The 14,537-nt window shown below is 56.9% G+C and overlaps 7 protein-coding genes across 7 annotated transcripts; 3 read left to right on the plus strand and 4 right to left on the minus strand.

The window, feature by feature from the left end:
• Positions 1 to 1,091: 1,091 nt before the first annotated feature.
• Positions 1,092 to 2,968, plus strand: SDRG_00400 (hypothetical protein). The gene is made up of 2 exons (XM_008605873.1): positions 1,092 to 2,628; positions 2,679 to 2,968. Exons 1-2 carry the CDS (start codon positions 1,192 to 1,194, stop codon positions 2,886 to 2,888), a joined length of 1,647 nt encoding a protein of 548 aa, XP_008604095.1. The 5' UTR covers positions 1,092 to 1,191; the 3' UTR covers positions 2,889 to 2,968.
• Positions 2,969 to 3,130: 162 nt separating this feature from the next.
• Positions 3,131 to 5,838, plus strand: SDRG_00401 (hypothetical protein). Its single transcript, XM_008605874.1, has 7 exons — positions 3,131 to 4,227; positions 4,272 to 4,532; positions 4,589 to 4,721; positions 4,777 to 4,841; positions 4,892 to 4,989; positions 5,036 to 5,286; positions 5,345 to 5,838. Exons 1-7 carry the CDS (start codon positions 3,170 to 3,172, stop codon positions 5,795 to 5,797), a joined length of 2,319 nt encoding a protein of 772 aa, XP_008604096.1. The 5' UTR covers positions 3,131 to 3,169; the 3' UTR covers positions 5,798 to 5,838.
• A 166-nt stretch (positions 5,839 to 6,004) lies between these two features.
• Positions 6,005 to 7,847, minus strand: SDRG_00402 (hypothetical protein). The gene is made up of 8 exons (XM_008605875.1): positions 7,511 to 7,847; positions 7,354 to 7,456; positions 7,255 to 7,304; positions 7,019 to 7,204; positions 6,778 to 6,977; positions 6,446 to 6,731; positions 6,321 to 6,404; positions 6,005 to 6,275 (listed from the first exon to the last, which is right to left on the minus strand). The coding sequence occupies exons 1-8, from the start codon at positions 7,814 to 7,816 to the stop codon at positions 6,111 to 6,113; spliced, it is 1,380 nt and encodes a 459-aa protein (XP_008604097.1). The 5' UTR covers positions 7,817 to 7,847; the 3' UTR covers positions 6,005 to 6,110.
• A 241-nt stretch (positions 7,848 to 8,088) lies between these two features.
• On the minus strand, positions 8,089 to 9,195 carry SDRG_00403 (hypothetical protein). The gene is made up of 3 exons (XM_008605876.1): positions 8,702 to 9,195; positions 8,505 to 8,650; positions 8,089 to 8,453 (listed from the first exon to the last, which is right to left on the minus strand). The coding sequence occupies exons 1-3, from the start codon at positions 9,141 to 9,143 to the stop codon at positions 8,178 to 8,180; spliced, it is 864 nt and encodes a 287-aa protein (XP_008604098.1). The 5' UTR covers positions 9,144 to 9,195; the 3' UTR covers positions 8,089 to 8,177.
• Positions 9,196 to 9,296: 101 nt separating this feature from the next.
• Positions 9,297 to 11,557, plus strand: SDRG_00404 (hypothetical protein). The gene is made up of 8 exons (XM_008605877.1): positions 9,297 to 9,377; positions 9,435 to 9,504; positions 9,558 to 9,652; positions 9,695 to 10,048; positions 10,104 to 10,961; positions 11,003 to 11,073; positions 11,119 to 11,179; positions 11,225 to 11,557. The coding sequence occupies exons 1-8, from the start codon at positions 9,330 to 9,332 to the stop codon at positions 11,522 to 11,524; spliced, it is 1,857 nt and encodes a 618-aa protein (XP_008604099.1). The 5' UTR covers positions 9,297 to 9,329; the 3' UTR covers positions 11,525 to 11,557.
• Positions 11,558 to 11,676: 119 nt separating this feature from the next.
• SDRG_00405 (minichromosome maintenance protein 7 (cell division control protein 47)) lies at positions 11,677 to 12,002 on the minus strand. Its single transcript, XM_008605878.1, has one exon. The coding sequence runs from the start codon at positions 11,960 to 11,962 to the stop codon at positions 11,741 to 11,743; it is 222 nt and encodes a 73-aa protein (XP_008604100.1). The 5' UTR covers positions 11,963 to 12,002; the 3' UTR covers positions 11,677 to 11,740.
• Positions 12,003 to 12,278: 276 nt separating this feature from the next.
• On the minus strand, positions 12,279 to 13,960 carry SDRG_00406 (hypothetical protein). The gene is made up of 2 exons (XM_008605879.1): positions 12,829 to 13,960; positions 12,279 to 12,774 (listed from the first exon to the last, which is right to left on the minus strand). The coding sequence occupies exons 1-2, from the start codon at positions 13,933 to 13,935 to the stop codon at positions 12,301 to 12,303; spliced, it is 1,581 nt and encodes a 526-aa protein (XP_008604101.1). The 5' UTR covers positions 13,936 to 13,960; the 3' UTR covers positions 12,279 to 12,300.
• Positions 13,961 to 14,537: the final 577 nt, after the last annotated feature.

Raw genomic sequence — 14,537 nt, forward strand, 5'->3', positions numbered from 1 at the left:
TAAGCGGATTGGCTTTGAGATTGCCCAGGCGCCGACCGTGGAAACGGGGCCGAGATTCTTGCCCAATGGTCTTTCATCATACGAGTTGTTCGCAACTTCTGCAGCAACTCGGTTGCCAAATGAGTCGGACGTATTTATCACCAGACAACCAACAACCCACACATACGGTCCGTGAGTCGGCGAGCCGTTGACGCCTATCGGTGGGCGTTGACGTCCAAGGTTGAGAGCATGCACAGGTACTGTTGTATTGAGTGCATTTCCCGACTTGCATCCCAGGCGCGAAAGGGTTAACATAAACATGGCTCCAACAACAATGTAGTTTCCAGAGTTCCAGCACTTCGGTAGTCACTCTGTACTTGTACTACTAGTACTGACAATGTGCACCGATATGACCTAAACACACAGCACCGACGATGCACAACCGTCTACAAGCTACATGAACGTTCGTGACGCGCAACCTGTCAGTAGAGCTACTACAAGTTGCATGGGCAGCCACTCAGCGGCCGAATCAACGTGGACAAATCTTGGACACGATTTGTCGGCGCGACTTTTGACTAATTTTTAGGACGGATACTCGTGGTGATGACGCAGCATGTATGTCGCTGCAAGGTGCCACTCTGCAGCAAGCCGGCGCCGCGTCGGAAACTGGCTCCTCACACAAGCTCGGGCCGAGCGCGTTTGGTGGGCGGACTAAAGTACGACTACATTTGCACGGGCTGACAGGAGACGCGCTGTTTTAATTTCGGCATCGCGGCATGGCACATGCCACTCGAATCTGGCGGCCAACGTGGCGGCCAACGGCATCTGGTCGTTTCACGTTTCGAGCGGCGGCTGGTTGAAGCTCGGATCTGTTTATTAAATCCCAAGTATATTAATAAAACAACATGCCAATTCATCATACAGTAGCTTAAATAAAGTTGTCCAACGCTAAAAAAAGAGCTTGTCGTTTGGGCGACGAGGCTTTATTATTTCATTCGCTTTTTAAAAACAGCGTGATATTATTCCGATCCAAACGCCACTTTTATACAAAACACAAGGCATTGGCTGGCGTTGGCCTTTGAAAAATATATTAAAATATACACCACCGACCAATAAAATGACACCGACCACAAGGGTCGGGCAGTCATTTGTCACCGGGTGATTGAGGTCAAGCGCCTTGCCCCGCCGTCCCGTCGCCGCCCGTCGCTCATCATGGTCGCTGCCTGGAAGAGGCTGCTCCTCGCCGGCGCCGCCATCGTCGCGGCCTACGAATGCCCCAACTCGTGCGGGACGCCGTCCGGGCTCGGCTTTTGCAAGTACATTGACTTTCCGACGTGCCGTCTCCAAGAGTCGTGGGACGACCAAGACGTGCTCGCCGCCAAGGCCTTCATGGCGCTTGTCGCGCCCACGAATGCATCGACGTACCTCGACGACGACGGCCATTTCGCCGGTTTTGACAACGTGGTCGCGACGCAGCACGCGTTCTTGCTCAACACGACGCACGACTGCCATGTGCTCTTGCGCCGCATCCAGTGTGGCCTGCACTTTCCCGTCTGCGAGATTGGGAGCGAGTTTAGCCGCATGTGCTACAAGTCGTGCCGCGACACGGTCAAGCTCAAGTGCCCGGCGCTCATTGGCATTTGTGACAAGGAAGACCCGGCGCTCTTTGAGACGGACAACAAGTGCTTCCAAGTGAGCTACGCGGGGCCCGCGGTGGGCATGTGGATCGCCGGCTTTTCGATCTCGCTCGTCTTTTCGATCCTCAACTCGGTTGGCATCAACCTCCAAAAGTACTCGCTCACGCAAAACGACAAGCTGGGCACGCAGAAAGGGTCGTTCCAGCAGCCCATGTGGGTGCTCGGCCTGGTGTTTGTGTGTCTCGGCTCGATCCTCGACTTTGTAGCCTTTGGCATGGCGCCCCAAACGCTCCTCGCGCCCCTCGCCGCGCTCTCGCTGGTCTGGAACATGCTGATCGCGCCATTTTTCCACAAGGAAAAGGTCACGCGCCGCAACCTCGTCGCGACGTGCATCATCTTTGTCGGCGTGACGCTCACAGTGATTTTTGCGGGCCACTCGACGCCAGCGTACGACCTCGAAGACCTCATCAAGCTCTACCAGACGCCCGTCATGTACTTTTACATTGTGAGCGTCGTCCTCTTCCTCGTCTCGCTCTTTGCAGCGACGCGCTACATTGAGACCAACCACGTGTACGAAGACGGCCTCTTCCACATCGTCTGCTACGGTGGCATCGCGGGCACCTTTGGCGGCCAGTCGGTGCTGCTGGCCAAGTCGACGGTCGAGCTCCTCAAGTCGGCGATCTGGGGCGACGGCGCCGATGCGTTCAAGCACCCGGCCACATACGCCATCATTACGGGCCTCGTCGTGTGTCTTCTCTGCCAGATCACGTTTCTCAACGGCGGTCTCAAGCGCTTTGACGCGCTCGTCGTCATTCCCGTCTACCAGAGCTTTTGGATTCTCACCAGTGTCCTCGGCGGTATCATGTACTTTGAAGAGTACATCTCGATGACGCAAACCGAGATGGTCATGTTCACCATGGGCGGCGTCATTACCATCTCTGGTATCATCTACCTCCTCCAGGACGCCCAAGGCTCAAGTGCGCCCAGCGGCAAGTACCTCGAACTCGCCAACGTACGATCGTCGATGCCTCTTCAAACGAGATCGCTGATGCGACACTGTAGGCGGCGACTCCGTCAGACGCGTGGAACGCCGACGACTCGGACGAAGAGGTGCACCAGCAGCAGCTCGACGACGACCTTGAAGATCCGCACGGGTCCCCGACCAACCGCCAGACCCAAGTGTCGCCCACCGACGGTCTCTTCAACGACAACGATGGTGACGCGACCAAGAAGACCAAGGCGGTGACGAGTCCACGCAGCGAGTTTATCTGAGTGTGACGCTCTTCCGATCGGCTTGTGTATAGTAGGTCTACAGCTAGTCATAATAAATCCTTCCACATTGCACAGTTGTCTTCAAGCTTTGTCTTCATCGTCAACCTTGCAGCGTCACCGCTCGACGTCACTGGTGCTGCTTGGAGGCGTGGTGATAGGCTACGCATGTCGCAGGACGTATTTTTATTCCAATGTTTTATTCCGACTTGATGTTTGTATGCAATCCCATGCAACCCATTGAATGGGCCTCCGAAAGGTCGATCCTTGTTGCACTTTCTGCGATGCCACCGCGGGCGCTCGGCGGCGTCGCGCTGGCCGCCATCGCCTTGGTGCTGCTCGCGATCCTGCAGCGCCACGAGGCTGACGCGAGCGAGAGCCTCCTCAGTATTAGCCAGACGGGCGCATGCATCTCGGTGCTGAGCACGCTCGGTATCATTTGCAGCTACCGGTACTCGAACGACAGTCGGTTCCGGCGCCATCCCAACTCGCTCTTGTACTGGAAGGCGATGACGGACCTTGCCTACTCGGTACCGTACCTGCTCGGGTATGTGGCCAAGACGACGTCCGATACTGCGCTTGTGTGGATCGTGCTGCCGCACAGCCTCGCGTACAGCTCCGAGTGCTGGTTCTTCCTCATGGCCTATGACCTCTACAAAAGCGGCACGAATCCCTTTACAAACACGACAAGGCGCCTGCGCTGGTACCATGCGCTGGCGTGGGGCGTCGGTCTTCTTGCTGCGATAGCGCAGTGGTACGTCATTCCGGCCTATGCGCTCCAGGACGTGGAGGACGACGACAAGTCGGCCATCCGCATCGTCTACTACCTCTTTGTCGTTCTCTGCGTCGCGTCGGCCGCCGTCTTTATCGTGCTCGAGAAGCTCTCGCAGCCGCTCGGCGGCATCACCGAGGCGCTCAAGACGCGCAAAGCCATGCTCATCGCTGCGCGCACGTACACGACGGCGTATGTCATCTACCAGCTGCTCTTGATCGTGCTCTGGGTGCTGCTCGCATTTGCGTCGCCACGTGGCACGGTCGAGTGGGCGCGGGCTCGGTATCTCGCCAAGCTCCTCACGGGCGCGCGCGGCTTTATGGACCTCGTGCTGTGGTTCTCGATCAACCGGCGGCGGCCGGCGTCGCGCCGGTCAACCTCTGCGTCGCGCTCGAGCTCGAGCGAACTCGATGTGGAGCTCCATCCCGAGCTCAATGTGGCATTGCGCAAAGAAGTGCTGCATTTTACGACACGGGGTATTGTGGCTGCGTCGCTGCACTCGCACCAGATTCTGGACGCCGACCAGTACCGCGTGCTCATCAACTTGCACGAACTTGGCATGCACATCCAGTACGAATTTGGTGGTTTTCGAAGCGATTTGAGTTGTGGACTAGGTTTTACGACTACAAACCGCGCGCATTCCGGGACATTCGGTCGGGCTTTGGCGTGCGCGAGTCGGCGTACCGAGCGTCGTTCTTGGCCACGTGCCACGAACGCATTGCGTCCGGCGGGTCGTCGGGCGCGTTTATGTTTTACACGGCCGACTATGTCTTTATCGTCAAAACCATCACCAAGGACGAGCGCCGCGTGCTCTTGGCGATGCTGCCGGCCTACATTCGGTACATGAAGGCGAATCCGGGCAGCCACCTCACGCGGTACGCTGGATCAGTCCTTGATCATGGATCCAAGTTGGTCGTCATACGGTATTTAGGTACTATGGCTGTCACGCGATTCAAATGTACGGGCAAAAATTTCACTTTCTTGTCATGGGCAACGCCATGGGCAAGGTGAGCATGCACCAGTTCTTTGACCTCAAGGGGTCGTGGATCAACCGCAATGCCAAGGTACATTTCCGAGGTATAGGGTTCCTTTTGCGATAAGGTATCGTCCTTATGATAGCCGACACCGCCCGGGCAAACTCGCATCTGTACCTACTGCAACGAACCGTTCAAAGTCGGGTCGAGGTAGACTACGCGCTGAAAGAGTGGACATGACTAATGCTCCGGGGACGTAGTCAACCGTGCGAGTTTAGTATCCACGGTGTGCACTTGCCGCACCAAGTGCTTCGCGACAATGATTTCCAGCGGAAAATGCGGCTGCCGGCCGAGATCGGTATCGACATACGCGCGTCACGTCGCCGTCTCACATCGGTGTCTAGTCGCATCGATCCTCGCCCAGCTCAAAAAGGACAGCACCTTCCTGGCCGACCAAGGCATTATGGACTATAGTCTCTTGCTCAGTATCCACTGCGCGCGCTTCAACGTCGACCCCAACACGATTCGGTTAACGCCCAAGACGCCGCAGCACCACTTTGCGGCGGTGACGCGGCACGCACCGACGTGCTACTTGACGCCAAGCCAGATGGGCCCGGCCATGTCGCCCATCACCCTCGAGAGCACATTGGACGATGTACAACAACCTACAGCCCATGTCCCATGCGATAGAATCATAAACTCACCGTATATAGGAAGAGTCGAACGTCCTTCAAAGCCGCGGCTGCCGGTTTTCGGTCTACGACGGCGACGACGACGTCGAGACGCCATTGTTTCGCAAGTCGTCGGTCGAGTTTGGGACGTTTGAGACTCTCCATCTTGGTGCGGACGACATGGACGACCTCGAAGAAGGCAGCGTGTCCCGATCCCACTACCAGGATCTGCCGTGGGCCGGCCAGCGTACACTCGACATGTGCGGCTACAAGGCGTGCGCGGTCGTCGGCCCCGATTACTATACCTTTGGCATCATCGATATGCTGCAGACGTGGACGTGGCAGAAGCGCGTCGAGCGCTGGTGGAAAGTACATGTGTTGCAGCGCGACGGCAACGGCATCTCGGCCGCGCCGCCGCCGTTCTATGCGACGCGTTTCCAGTCCAAGATGGAGTCGATCATGACAGTCGGGCACCACGCGGTCGGTGTGCTCTGAGCTAATTGTTTGTCCCATTTTCGTTGTTTTTTCATCGTCTTTGCCGCTGTTTATCGTATCACAACGCAATTTCACGCTGGTTGAGCGCATGGATTGTCGTTTCGTGCATCTGCATACTCTGCACATATCGTCTTCTTTTGGTACATGCAAGTACTTGGTTTAAAGCCGCTCCAAAAACTAGACTTTTTACTGTTTTCAAGGCATTTTCACTGTTTTCAGCGCATTTCCACAGTTTTTAGCTCATATATTGTGTCTTTTTGGTCATTTTATATGGTTGTACTTGTCGTATTGTGTACATGTACGTCGTAAAAGCTCAGACAATGTGGGCGCTCAAGGCCACGTACTCGTGGAGCCACTGCAGTGCTTGGAAGCCATTGTGGACGATCGGAGCGTACTCCATCTCAATCGAGCCCGGGATCGGGTCGGAGAGCGCAAGCAGCGCCGAGAGGTGCGTTCGCGCAATGCTCGGAAATGCATTCTAGCACAACACGTCATGCGGACATCTCAAACTCGCTCAACATACCTGGACGGCCTCGGCGATATCGCGGCGGGAGAGACACCCGCGCTCGCCGTCGTCAATAGCTTCGAACGCCGTCGTGAGCGCGTTCTACTCGATTGAATAAGCCAACGCGACGGCGGGCGAGATACCGAAAATTCGTGCTGGTTCATGCCGTGGACGACAAAATACTCTTCCGAGCTGCGGTACACGCGCGCGACGCTCGCGAGCTGCGACTGCGTGTCAAAGTCGATCATGCGCAGCACCATGGGCGCGATCCGCTTGGCGAATGCTTCGTAGTTGACGGCGTCTTCCTCTTCCTCGACGGCTTCGGAGAGCAGGGCGATGATCTGGATCCGCGAGAGGCCGACCCCCGCGAGGCGCAGGGTCGTCTTGAGGGCAGCGAACGAGAGGAGACCGGTGCCGTCGTCGTCGCCACTGCGTCGTGATGTAGTATTGCTACTTTGATTCGAACAAGGAGTACCTCGCAAACACCTTGTTGAGCTGGACTTCGACCACGTCTTCGCTGCGCGGTGTTTCGAGGAGGTCGTTGGCGTGCGCGTACAAGAGCACGTCAAAGATCGTCGGAATGATGTCCGAGTAAATGACAATGTTGTCGACGGTCTCGGGCACTTGAAACAATATCAAGTTGATTTCCCGACGCGTCAAGCCCAAGTCGCCATCCTACTCGCATATCCAGACCCCACACAATGATGGCGAAAGACCTGGAGACAGCCCAGGAAGGCGTGGCGCGTGACCGACCCAGCGTTCTCGACGTCGACGTGGTGCAGAATTTCGCGCAAGAGACTCTCCATCTCCTCCCGCAAGAGTCCATGCAAGAGCGCGTCCGTGTCCTCGTTGATGGGCACTTCCTTGCCTGCGTTGGCATCGTACAACGGTGATTCAATGCTCTACACCGCGGTGTCATCTTCTATTGCTTTTGCAATAGAAGCAAAAGTACCTTGCGCTTCTTGAGCGTCGAGATGACGCGGCTGGCGGCCGCCACAAAATCTAAATGTCGCCATGGCCATTTGACCTTTGATATTGTCCGTAGTCATACCCGAGTAGGCCACCGAGGCGTTCTCGAGCTCGTCGACTTCGGCGGCGCAGCGCAAGCGAGCGAGAGGGTTGAGCTTGAGGTAGTCGACCATGTCGGAAAAGGCCTAGTGAAAGTATATCTACAGCCTGGGGGGCGGGGGGGGGCAACTTTTCATTACCTTTTTGAAGTCGGCAATGTCAATGTGCCCGGCGCTCGGCGGGTCCGCCGCGCGGAACGTCTGCCAGAGAAAGTCGTCGATTTCTTCGTCGGCCATCGTCATAAACTTCTCGGTCGCAAACGTCGGCCCGTTGTTGATCCCCGCGCGCTTCTCGGCGAGGTCCTTGAAGTACTTGATCCCGTACTGCAAAATGTCTTCGCGCGTCGCAAGCTTCTCTTGCTGCCGAAGCACTTCGCGCGCAAAGTTGCGCAGCGTGTCGGGGAACCCGTCCGGCACCTTGATCGTCTTGGCATACCGAGAGGCCATTGCAGTCTATAATGAACCGTCGCGATCTCCGTCATTGCCACTCTCTGCTTTTTCTACCCGACAATGAAACTTCTGTGTTCTATCGGTTACAAATACCTGTTTGCGGATCGTCAAGTCGGTTACAAGCGCTGCTCCACGGATCCACTCGGCTTCAGCGCCGATTCACTCCACACTTTAGCACACCTCCAGACGAGAGTTTGACTACTCAGTTGGCTTTCAAACTAACCATAGACAGCAAGGATGTACTAGGCTTGGCGAGACGTAGTCCATCAAGACCATGAAAAGAAGGTAGAGATATGAGTTGAGAGAGAGAGAAGAGTAGAGTAGAGAATAGCGCAAGGGAAGCGAGAACCAAGCACATCTAAAGGACACGGCGCTTCTTGGCCGTGTTCATGTACGGGCGCAGGACCCACTCGTTCTCGGCCTCCTTTTGCTCGAGCGTGCCGAGCTTGATCTGGTAGAGCTGCAACTCGAAGCGGGGACCGCACTCTTGGAGCTCAACCTCGCGGCCCGTCTTCTTGAACACGTGGTGCCGGAATGAGAGAAAGTCGTCCGTGTTGGAGAACGTAATCACGCGCTTCGAGTCGGGCTTGGGCACGGGAAATAAATATTTCAAAATGTTGCCCACGCGTTGACCCTAACCCCGCAATATTATTCCATCGCTGGCATAAGGACAATATAAACGCACCATGGACGTGTTGAACTTGTCGAGGATGATGTGCGGGTACGCCTCCGAGACCGTCGCGCGGTCCTCAATGTCGTGGCGCATCACGACGTTCTGGAGCGAAAAGTACGCGGTCGGGCCGTACGGCAAATGACACACGACAAGCCCATCTAGTTGGTAGTATCATGAGACGTCGAGCACGCAAGGGCGAGGGCTCGCACCTGGCTCGCCACGCGTTTCGGTGATCATGACCAAGTCCGTAAACTCGTTGGCGCGCGCCGACTCGACGAGGTCGCCGATCGTGTGCGCACCGCGGTTGAGGCGGACTGCGTTCGGGAAGATGAGCCGGACTTCCTGCGCAAACTTCTTGAGGCGCGCGCTGGGGTCACGCGACGTCGTGATCGCGATCTTCGGGTCAAACATGCCAGCGTTCTGGTACTCGTCGTCAATGTGCGACTTGGGCACGATGTGCTTGTCGTCGTCAAACTCGAGCTCGCGACGCAGGTCTTCCTCGACGTTGCGGAGCTCGGTCGGGATGGCCTTGCCGCCCTCGATGGCCTTCTTGAGCTGCACCTTGCGCTCATACTGGGCGCGCTCCTGGCCCTCGAGACCCTTGCGGTAGAGGTACTCGCGGCGCATGCGCACGTTGCGGCGGACGGACATGCTGCTGCTGCTTGCGGTCTTGTGCACTTGTGGCCGGCCAATTCATTGGTCGGTGCGGAAATTCTATTTTCGCCGCTTTTGATTGGCCGCAAGGTCCGAATTTTGGCCAATCCAACACGTTCCACCAATGGTTCTAACTAATATATTGGTGGCGTTGGCGCTTTGAAAGCTCATTCGGCCTTGAAGATGACGGAAGCTGCCACGTTCCGCGATGATGTGCTCGAGAAGCCCGAGGTAGACGCGCTACATGCAGATGCTGGAGGAAGATGGAGATGCCATGGTGCTTTGTAGGCCTTCTTCACGCCCTCGGACGACGTCGCGACGACGATTGCCCACTTCACAAAGTACCTCTTTGACCAAGGTAGATCCATCGACATGCTGCATGGACATGGAGATGCATGAAGCATGGTCTAGGCAAGCAGTGTCCTACGACGCCCAAGACGCCATTGGATACGCTCTACGTCGATGGCTTTGATGCGGACCAGATCTGGGAGCAGCTCAAGTTGCAGGTGCAACCGATACATTGCGGCAGGCGTCTGACCCTCGCGTAGAACGAACCTGTGGCCAAGGAAGTCGGTCGCTACGTCAAGCGCGTCGTCAAGAACCCGAAATCGGTCGTGCTCTTCCATGCGGGTGCGGACGAGGACGAGCAAGCCGACGACGACGATGAGATGGACAACGACGATGACGACAACGAGAAGGACGACAACGAGCTGTCGGTCGAAGAAGAGCAGGACGAAGATGACGACGAGGCTATGAACAGCGACGACGACGATGATGAGGCCCCGAAGAAGAAGCGTGCGGCGCCCAAGAAGGCGTCCAAGAAGCGCAAGCGCGTGCCGGACGCGGAAGGTATCGAGGACGGCTTCTTTGACTGGGACGAGATGGAGAAGGCGGCGGAAGAGGTACTTCTCTGCGATGACGAGGATGATCTAGTAGGCATGCTCACCCCGACGCTAGGAAGAGAACGAAGACTCGATGGACGACGACGCCGAGGATCTCGAGGACGACGACGAAGACGACGACGATGAGGATGAAGATGGCTTGTTTGAAGACGGCGGGGTGAACGAGAAGAAGGCCACGTACAAGGATTTCTTCGAGGGCGGCAGCGACGACGACGCCGATGGCGGCAACGACGACGATGAGGACGAAGTCGAAGCCGAGGTCGACGCCGAGGACGCGGCATCGGACGACGAAGACAACGCGCCATCGACGTCCTCCAACAAGCGCAAGGCGCTCACCGAGGACGAAGAGGAAGACGTCGCGGAGCGTGGCATTCTCTCGTCGCACCAGCGGCGGATGGCCAACTTGCACTCGCAGATCGAGTCGCTCGAAGAAGAGGCGCTTGGCGACAAGCCGTGGGCGCTCAAGGGTGAGGTCAAGGCCGCGGCCCGCCCCGAAAACAGTCTGCTCGAAGCCACGCTCGAATACGACCGGCCGACGCGCGTCGCGCCGACGATCACGGTCGAGGTGACGCAGGCGCTCGAAGAGATCATCAAGGAGCGCATTCGCGAAGACCAGTACGACGACGTCATTCGCAAGTTTGCTGTCAACGAGAACGCGCAGCGCGAGGTGGCCGACCTCAGCATGGAGAAGAGCAAGGAAGGTCTTGGCGACATTTACGAGAAGGAGTACATGAAGAACGCGATGGGCTTTGAAGACACGTCGGACATGAAGAAGGAGCAGGAAGAGATTGAAGCCATGTTCCAAAAGCTCTGCTGGAAGCTAGACGCGCTCTCCAACTTTCACTTTACGCCCAAGCCCGTCGTGCGCGAGATGGCGGTGCAGTCGACCGCGCCCGCTATTACGATGGAAGAGGTTGGGATGCTCCATAAGACTCGGCGACTCATGCGATGTAGGCGGTGCCGATCGGTGTCAGCGACGCCACCATGGCCGCGCCCGAAGAAGTCTACGACAAGAAGCGCAAGCGGTACGCACACATAGCCCGCTGTCGCCGCTCATCCGTCATGTATAGCGACGCGGTTGTCCGGTCCCAAGAAGAAATGTCCCAGGACGAGCGCAAGGCTGCTCGCAACGTACGCTTCCGTGGTTCTTGCAGGCGTCATCTCACCTGTTATTAGGCCAAGAAGCACGCGCGCCGGAAAGAGCGCAAGCAAAAGGACGCGGACGAGCGCCTCGTGGCCAAGATCAACCCGGGCATGGGCAACAAGTACGAGAAGAAGAAGATGCTCGAAGGGCTCACGGCCAAGAACGTCACCAAGGGAAAGGAAATCGAGGGCTCGACCCGGCAGTTCTCCAACTCGTCCGAGTTTTTCACCAAGCTCCAAGCGGACGCCAGCAAGACGATCGACCAGCACCGCGCCGAGAAGGCCGCGGCCAAGAAGGCCGACGCCAAGTCGGCGTCGTTCTACAAGCTATAATTGCTATAATTCTACTCTATTCGCCTACACCAACGTGCTAGCATCCATCCTGTAGGCAACGGGGTAGGGTTATTGTCCCTGCTCACAGCGTGCTTTTACATTTCCACCGATTTCGACTAGGGTTAACCTCGTGTTTTCTCAAGGCAGATTTTGGTCGAGCTCTTTGGTTGAGGTTTTGCATTGGGGTAGCGTGCAATCTAGCGGAGGGATCGTGTACTACGTGGGACGTAGTTTGGACTCGTCGGTGCACGGGATCATGTTGCAAATGCCTATGTCGGCCAGCACAAGCGCGCCGCCTTCGAGCGTCATCTCCTTGGCGATCTGTTCGTCCTCAATCGCGGCCGTGAGACCGACGCCACAACTGCCCTTGCCCGTCGTGTAGATGTCTCTCGCAGGTCGATGGAGGAGCTGCCTCTTGGCCCCACCAGGGTCACCCATGAGGAGTACGTTGATGCCATATTCATGCCTTCGTGCATGCGCTTGGCAACGCCGCCAATCTTCATCACGACAATGTCGCGACAGGGTCACAACAACGTCGTAACTGTGTCATAACAACGTCGTGACAATGTGACGACAACGTCGCGACAGCGTCGCGACAATAATGTTACCACAACATCGTAACAATGTTACGTCTGAACATCGCGGCGTCTCCGTGCTATGGCACGAACCCGGCAACCACCGGGTGCCCTCGCTGCGCTCGTGCCGCGCTTCGCGCAAAAATTCGTTATTCAATGAAAAGATGTCCAACAAACAACTTGGAAATGTATCAATTAGTATCAATAGATCGGCGGCTCTTTCGCACCGGTCTTCCACTTGGTTATCCGAAAATCCTTGACGGTCGGGAGCTTCACGGGCGACGCAAAGAGCTGCGGGAGGCCGATCGTCGGGCAGCTCTCGGCTCGCAGCAGCTGGTGCGTATCTTGCTTGGCCTTTTGATGCGTCAAAACATGCTTCTGGAGCGAGTCGAGCGGTAAGGGCTTGACACAGACGGCGCTTTTCGAGACACTAGTGTCGTGGCTGTTGAGCATTTTGCTGTAGTTGCGCTGTGCATTGAAGAGCTCGTGCTTGGATTTGACGTGGCGCGGCGTGAGCACGTTGGCCGGGTCGACCCGAAACGCAACTTCTTTTGGGTCGACGAGGCACGCGGTGACGCCTTTGGACGACTTGAGGTCAAAGAGCCGCTCCTTGGCGCGTAATTTGTTCATGGTTTTGCTAAAGACCCCCTTGTCGTTGGCGAGCAGATGGGCAATCTAGGACATTTGTCTACATAGCACACGAAAATAATGTACATATGTCGTGTCTACCTGGTCGTCCGACTTGTTTGTGTACGCGGCGTTGAACTTCCACATGTCGCCGGCATTGCGTGTGACAAACTCTCTTGCCATGAGCAGTCGCCCTTCGGCTTGGAGCTTGGCCTGCACGTGACGCTCGTGCATGACGCGCTCACTTGCATCAATGACGCCGTCGCCGTTCAGGTCCGAGGCGGCGAGGCCATGCAGCGTCGACTGCTTGAGTTGCACGTGGAGTTGCATCTCGTAGTCGTCGATGACGCCGTCGCCATCAATGTCGATCGCGCCATAGTCGTTGGTAAACACCTGCTTGGTGTGGACATTATTGTCTGTCGACGGTAGGACATCGTCCAAGGCCTCGAGGTCCAGTTGCAGCGCGTCATCTTTTTCAAAGAGCGCATATTTCGACGAGCCGGCTTGGAGCGCGGCGCGTGCTTGGAGCTGCGAAGGCGTCCGCAGCTTGCGCTGCGTGTAGACCCACGTCTGCGGCCCGTTCTCGTCCTCGTCGTTGCTATCGCGATTGTGACGCGGCAGCGCGGCTTCGAGCGCCGACGGTTCACCGAGGCACGACCGGAGGTGTTGCGACGACCGAATCGTGCGCTGGCGCTCGACCGTCTCGAGGTATGGCATGAGCTTGACAAAGTTCTTGTGCTCGGCAATGCACCGAACAGCCTCGTCGTTGGACTTTCCGGCAAAGACGGTGCCGTAGCGCCAGAGCTTGCCGTTGTTGCGGTCGACGAACTCGTGTGCGATCGTATATTTGCCGACGGCCACGCGCATCGCAGTGAGCTCGGCGTCAGTTGGTGCCTGGCCGGTTTGCTCCAGATTCGACGTGATCTCGTGGAGGTACTTGGCCATGCGCATCTCGCGAACGTCAATGATACCGTCGCCATCAATGTCGGTGGCGATGACCGCCGACCGCTTGGCAGCGAGGGCCGCCTTGGCGTCGTCGACGGCCTTGGCGCGGGCGATTTTGCCGTGGACGAGTTGCGGCGCGACCGGCAGCTCGTCTTTGGTCGAGAGGTATTTCCACCGGTCGCGTGTATTGAGGTTCGTGGCGCCACCGGATGGCCGTCGCACGCGCCGCCCCGTCTTGCGCTTCTCACCGCTGCCGCTGTGCATGTTGCGAAAACTACGACTGCGCGTGTAGGTTGACGCCTAAATTTAGTTGAGCATTCGACTATTATATACGAGTGTAGGACAAACCGAACACAGTGTCCACTTAACGTCAAGGTAGTTAGCTCGCTGCCTTCACGAGTGTTTTGTCCAAGCTCAATCGAATTCATTTCCAACGAGGTTGCTGACGATGCAGCCATGGACTAGAGCCGCCTTGCAAGTCGTTCTTACGGTGTAAGCTACATGACAGTACAATTGGGCCAGAAATGACGGTCTTTTACGAGAAATACGGTACTCTGACGGTAGCGCGGATTGGCTATCAACCCAGAAAGTGCAATCTCGCCGATTCGCAGACTCGACAGGATCGTCGCGCGTGCTCGGGGCCTTCAGCAGCGCTGGCATAGTAGCCTCTCGCCGGCGTATACCAAGCTGCTCGAAATCGTACGCATCGAGCGCCATCTCCAGGCCGCGCTTCGACGTCACGCTCCTGAGTTCAACTGGACGCGCAACTATGCTGCTCGTCAGTACAAGTAGCCAGCAAACAAGGTTCGCTGCACCAAGCTGCTCCTCGCTACGGCCGTCCTATTATGGATAGCCCTATGGAGTCC

This window comes from Saprolegnia diclina (assembly GCF_000281045.1).
Source record: "Saprolegnia diclina VS20 unplaced genomic scaffold supercont1.1, whole genome shotgun sequence".
Taxonomy (NCBI): Eukaryota; Oomycota; class Saprolegniomycetes; order Saprolegniales; family Saprolegniaceae; genus Saprolegnia; species Saprolegnia diclina.